The sequence below is a fragment of the Giraffa tippelskirchi genome, chromosome 11 (genome assembly GCF_054371585.1).
Source record: "Giraffa tippelskirchi isolate mGirTip1 chromosome 11, T2T-mGirTip1v1.2.pri, whole genome shotgun sequence".
In the NCBI taxonomy this organism is placed as follows: Eukaryota; Metazoa; Chordata; class Mammalia; order Artiodactyla; family Giraffidae; genus Giraffa; species Giraffa tippelskirchi.
The window spans coordinates 28,101,432-28,108,063 of record NC_137285.1 but is presented as its reverse complement, the minus strand read 5'-3'; the positions used below and the strand labels follow the sequence as shown (position 1 = coordinate 28,108,063).

General features: G+C 40.0%; 1 protein-coding gene across 4 annotated transcripts in view; it reads right to left on the bottom strand.

Annotated features, from left to right (window-relative positions):
- Positions 1–3,862: 3,862 nt before the first annotated feature.
- GUCY1A1 (guanylate cyclase 1 soluble subunit alpha 1) overlaps positions 3,863–6,632 on the bottom strand; it is a 63,387-nt gene continuing 60,617 nt past the window's right edge. For all 4 annotated transcript variants that reach the window (XM_081544521.1, XM_081544518.1, XM_081544519.1 and 1 more), the window contains one exon: positions 3,863–5,747. In XM_081544521.1, coding sequence (XP_081400647.1) covers positions 5,546–5,747 — 202 coding nt within the window. In that variant the 3' untranslated portion in view covers positions 3,863–5,545. The remainder of the gene's footprint in view (positions 5,748–6,632) is intronic.

Here is a 6,632-nt window from a genome sequence, read left to right as displayed (position 1 = left end):
GCCGAATTCCAACAGAGACTGTACACTATGATACTATAAAGTCTGCTGAAGAAAGCAAGCTGTCCCTGCTTTTAGCCTGTGTTTAGACCCAGGGGATTGCACTTCTCTAGCATCTCTGTGGCAGTCTCTGCAGGTTTGATTCTGCAGGAGATGATAAGTCCTTCTTGACAGGCTTTGCCAGGCCTCTGGCCGGACTTCCCCCACCCTCCGCCCTCCCCCTTCACGTGAGCCACATCTGTCATCCTTTACCCTGAGAACCCTCCTTTACCTAACTGTCCCCAAGGAAAATGCACACAGGCCCACAATCAGGTGCAGATAAGCTCCTTGTTTCATGGTTCAGGGAAGGGCAGTGCCCTATGACGCCACCCTGACAAATACCCATGAGTCCTTTCCTCTGAGGAACAACGACTTATCCAGGTAAAACCCACACACTTACAGCCAGGATAATCCACTAACCCATTCTCTTTGGGACGGTTACCTGTCACTTTAGCAGAGACGTGAGCATGTCTTTCCAGCATTACACAGCCTAGACAGCATTCGGGCTTTGCTCTCGTGCTCTCAGGGGTGGGCATGGGGGCGTGCGTGCCCCCCAGTCACTCCTCCCTTCATTACCCCTTACCTTGCCCAGCAGCCTGCTCTGTGTCCGCAACTGCTCCTCACCTCACCATAGCTGTCCCAAAGGGTCTGGCCATGTCATGGACGGGTAATTTGGAGAAAAAGTTAGTAGTATAAAAAACAAAGAAAAACTACTGGAGCAACCATTCCTTCTTTCCCACCAAAGGCTGTGAAGGACAAGTGAGAGTGACATGAAATTTCCAGGCCAGGCATCCTAGCTTTGTGTCCATACTTGTGCTCCTGCATCATTTTCTTCTGAGATACAGATGGATGCTCATTTAGTCACTCATGCAGGTAAATTCCATCCTCATCCACGCTGCTCCTGGGATGCTTGCACAGACTCACATCTCATCATCACGTTCCTTTCTTTTGTGCTTGAAGTGGTTTGAAAACTGTTGGGGAGGGAGGCAGAAGCCAATGGTCTGCTTGTTTTGCTTCTTTCTTTTCTTTTTAAGCCATTTTGAACAAAGGGCTCCAAGGAAATGAATAATAATTAATAATAACGATGATTAACAATCATAGTCACTCTGACAAATGGTCTTTCAGTGCTTTTTCTCCTCACCCCCCTACCAGCTCATTCCAGGCACCTGAGGATGCAGAGTGCACCCTGCTCCCCAAGCCTCTGTGTCCGTGTGCACACGTGCACTTGCCTGGCAGTTCTTCCTCTGGGCCTGATGAGCTACTTCCTTGAAGACCAAGACCCTTCTGCAGGTACTGAGTCTCCTCCTTCAGGTTCCACGGCATTTTGTGATTATTTTTCTTATGTTCACCTTCCAATTTTCTTTCTTGATAAAAGAGGCCTTACTTAGAAATCCAAAAACAGTATTATATGTTTCTGGCACATAGTAGCCATTCAGTAAAAGATGAACAAATACATGAAATGAGTTTCTTCAGTGCTAGGTTCAAAAACTTTGTGTTTTCTTATGAAGTTCAGATGGAAGTAGAAAGAGAAGGAAAAATGCGAACAGATCTTTGAACTCTATGTATTTCACTTTGTAGATATCTCTGGGAGACTCCAAGGGAACTCTATGCTCACTTGAGAACTATATGTGACAAGCGAATTTATTCTGTGTACTGGACATGAAATAATGGGACAAGAAATCATGGAAACAACAGAACAGAAGAACAGCTCCTGGAATTATCAGGAGGAACAGGCATCTGGGGACTCAAATTGTATTATAGAACAGTTGACTTGGTGGTAAGATTCAGCCCTCAACCCTGTCAGAGACCCTCTGTGTCCCCTCTTTTCTCCATTCTCAACTCCACGCCAGTCTCAAGCCTCTGTCTTGGTCCCTCACTTTTCTTGTGAACTCACCCTCAGGCTCTGTCCCTGGGCACCTTCAGTGATCCAGACCTGAATGTGTCTCTGACAAGCACATACTCTAGAATGGATAAGGCAGAGATGAGAAAGGGATTCCTCCAAGGTTTTAGCATCCAAGTTGCAGATTTTGAGTGCATTCCATCACAGAAATGTTGTCTGTCCATCTGGCTACGTAGCATCCCACAGTTAAGGAGCCTTTGCACACTGGGCTAGGTAATCTATAACACGTGATTGAATATTTTTGAGAAAACACTTTTTAGTAACTTTTTCTTTGGACAAAATATCAAACTTATGGAAAGATTGCAGGAATAGTACAAGGAATTCCAATGTAGCTTTCATTCAGATTGCTTACATTTCCCTCAGATTGTTTCCAACAGAGCCTGGTCAACAGAACATGCTGGTCATAGCAAATACCCTCGTCCAACAACACAAGAGACAGCTCTACACCTGGACATCACCAGATGGTCAATACCGAAATCAGATTGAGTATATTCTTTGCAGCCAAAGAAGGAGAAGCTCTATACATTCAGCAAAGACAAGCAAGACCTGGGGCTGATTGTGGCTCAGATCATGAGCTCCATATTGCAAAATTCAGTCTTAAACTGAAGAAAGCAGGGAAAACTACTAGGCCATTCAGGTATGACCTAAATCAAATCCTTTATGATGATACAGTGGAGGTGATGAATAGATTCAAGAGATTAAACCTGGTAGACAGAGTGCCTAAAGAACTGTGGATGGAAGTTCATAACACTGTAGAGGAGGCAGTGACCAAAATTATCCCAAAGAAAAGGAAATGCAAGAAGACAAAGTGGTTGCCTGAGGATTCTTTACAAAAATAGCTGAGGAAGGAAGAGAAGCCAATAGCAAGGGAGAAAGGGAAAGATATACCCAACTGAAAGCAGAGTTTCAGAGAATAGCAAGGAGAGATAAGAAGGCCTATTTAAATGAAAAACAGAAATAAATAGAGGAAAATAAGAGAATAGGAAAGACTAGAGATCTCTTCAATAAAATTGGAGATATCAAGGGAACATTTCATGCAAGGATGGGCACAATAAAAGACAGAAACAGTAAGGACCTAACAGAAGCATAAGAGGTTAAGAAGAGGTGGCAGGAATACACAGAAAAACTATACAAAAAAAAAAAAAGATCTTAATGACTCAGATAACCATGATGGTGTGGTCACTCACCTAGAGTCAGACATCCTGGAGTGTGAGGTCAAGTGGGACTTAGGAAGTAATAGTACAAACAAAGCTAGTGGAGGTGATGGAATTCCAGCTGAACGATTTCAAATCCTAAAAGATGATGCTGTGAAAGTGCTGCACTCAATATGTCAGTAAATTTGGAAAACTCAGCAGTAGCCACAGGACTGGAAAAGGTCAGTTCTCATTCCAATCCCAAAGAAAGGCAATGCCAAAGAATGTTCAAAGCTATGATGCTGAAGCTGAAGCTCCAATACTTTGGCCACCTGATGCGATAAGCCAACTCACTGGAAAAGACCCTAATGCTGGGGAAGACTGAAAGCAAAAGGAGAAGAGGGCAGCAGAGGATGAGATGATTGGAGAGCATCACTGACTCAATGAACATAAATTTGAGCAAATTCCAGGAGACAGTGGAGGACAGAGGAGCATGGCATGTTGCAGTCCATGGGGCTGTAAAGAGTTGGACACGACTTAGCGACTGAACAAGATTGTTTGTATTTTCCTTCACTAGCTCTGTGTGTGTACATGTGTTTATACACACAGAGAGAGAATATTTTTTGAATTCCAATTAATTTACAACTTTTGGAACATAAATTATTAGCAAATTTGGGTCTGCTTAAACAGGTGATAAATAACACATTTTATGCCTTTTAATTTCCCTTAATTTCTAATATTTTCCTTGAAATAAGGGCTCAGTTCCAGAAAGAAAAATATATTTAAGTCTTGATTTTACTTTTAAATACTTTTATTAACTTCATATGCTTATAAGATTATAACTATATTTTCCCAAGTCCTGTGGTAGTCCCCAATAATAGGATTGGCATTTAATGAGCCACATCAGTGCTTCAAGACACAGGATCATTATTGAGTAAATAATAATTATTGTAATATATATAATAATACACAAGGATGCTAAGAGACCTATCAGAAATTATTGGTATTCCTGAGGTCACCATGGACTAGCCTGGGGACCAATGGAGATAACTTTTAAGCTGAATTACTTCTCAGATCCACAAATAAGAGTTTGCTCTATCTATAGCTCTGCTAATAATGACTTAAACACTTTTATGCTCCTCTTTCTCTAGCTTTGAAGCTGTAGTCATTTAAAAATCAGATCTTATCTCCAACCAAACTCTGTATCTTATTTAGTCCAGCAGAGGTCTTAGACTAACATCACTAAAAATAAAAGTTTATATTCCAGAAAAATGTTTTGAAAGTTCCAGAATGAAATCACAGCATCATTTTCTTCATCAACATTAACATTCCCTTTAAAAATATCATTGAGTTATTTCACTAGAATAAAATATTCACAGATGTGTACTTAAGACAAAGGTTTGATTCTGAGGACACATATACACACCAAAGTGCTCAACACAAATACTTAGAAATAAGCTATCAGCAAAAAGAACAAGTCTTATTTCCAACTTCTGAACTTAGATTTTCCTAATTCAACTTTCTATGGCTCAGCCTGGCAATGGAGGTGTCTGCTGAAACAGGTCCAAATTTCTCCTGTGTCAGTACTTCACGTCTGACTTTACGGCTCGCTCCCTGAACGTTGCCTTTACTCCATGTTGCTTCAGTTAAAGTAAATCATAATGATATTATTGCATTTTAATATAGGCCATAACCCTCTTTTACCCTGAAGATGACACAAAAATGAATTAATAGAAATGAAATCGCATTTATGAATTAAAATAGCCTTTGCCATGTATAGACTTCTAAAAATGTCAAAAAAAGAAATACTTATTTTTATGACATATTATGTTGTACAGAATATTTTTATAAAATCATCTTGATATTTACAGGAGAACTACTTTAGATTTATATTGCATCTAACCCATAATGGCTTATTTTCTTTAAGAAAAGGAAAAAGAAAAAAGTGCAACAGGGAAAAAAAACTCAATCTATCTTATTATATATGCTAACTGTTAAATGAGGAAACATAACAAAATGTACGGTTGAAAGGTTCAAAGAGCTTATGGTATAAAGACTATCGTTTCTATTCAAAAAGCGTTTTTAAGGCAACCAACACTACCACAAGCACTTTGATAACCAGGGTATTTGGCCAGGGCAGGATACGCAGACAGCTCACCAGGTGGTACAGGTCACTACATTACCTGATTTATGTACAAGGTGCTGAGTTTTGAGTACAGGTAATAAGTGATTCTTATATAACAGAAATATCCCCTCAAAGTCACTTTTTGAGGTTTCTTTGTTTTTCACTGAAAAATTGAATACTGAAATGAATACATTTTTGTCATGTTAAGTGGAAGGAAAAGAAGATGGTGACTTGGCTCCTGAAATGTTAATACTGGTCCTCAGCTCACCACCATGCCAGTGTGCTCTTAGAGGGTCCACTCACGTTCCAAGGAGTCGAACCCCAAAGGCTAACAATCAGGTGTGTGTTTGGTTAATCTATTCCTGATGCTTTGCCTAAAAAATTAGCATTGGCTTCCTCAACATCTTTTTTCTGGAACCATAGCTTTGAAGTTGTTCCTTGCTGATACGCTTCCAGAAAATGACAGATCCCAGGAATGTCACTAGGAAAGTTTGGTGGAAGTTCTTCCCTTGATCGAGGTGTAAACACAAAACCAGGACAGTCTTTGAGTAATCTGCAAAGATTAAAAGGCAGATATGGATCATAAAACTCAAGATTGACATAACTGTCTAGTCAAGAAAAGGCAACATAACAAAGGGAATATTCCTGAGAATGTTGATAAACAATCTTCAGTGTGATTGACAGAAAAATCCTAATGATGTTTACAAACATCATCACAGAAGAACAATGAAGAATCAATTCACTGTAACAGAAAGTTCCACCAAATAATAGATTTCACTCATATTAGGAAAAATAACTATAAAATATTTTTGTAAAGCTATCATCCGTAATCTATACAACAGTGCAATTCATAGTAATGGGAAAAAACCCAAATGATGCAAAGTTTAATAATATAAGAAAATAATATCATAGAACTGAAGGAGTTGAAAGATATAAGACACTATATCCATTCATTTTGTAAATATTACTGAGAAATAATCATGGGCAAAAACTTTTGAAAGAAAAGTTCTATATAATATATACACACACATATATATGTGAAAGTGAAAGTCACTCAGTCATGTCTGCCTCTTTGTGATCCCATGAACTATACAGTCCATGGAATTTTCCAAGCCAGAATACTGGAGCAGGCAGCTGTTCCCTTCTCCAGGCTATCTTCCCAACCGAGGAATCGAACCAGGATCTCCTGCATTGCAGGCAGATTCTTTACCAGCTTAGCTACCAAGGAAGCCCAATATGTGTGTGTGTATACATACACACATAATGTGAGAAAGGGGCTTTCCCAGTGACTCAGTGGTAAAGAATCTGCCTGCAATGCAGGAGATGCAGCTTCAGTCCTTGGACTGGGAAGATCCCTTGGAGGAGGGCATGGCAACCCACTCCAGTATTCTTGCCAGGAACATTCCATGGACAGAGGAGCCTGGTGGGCTACGGTCCA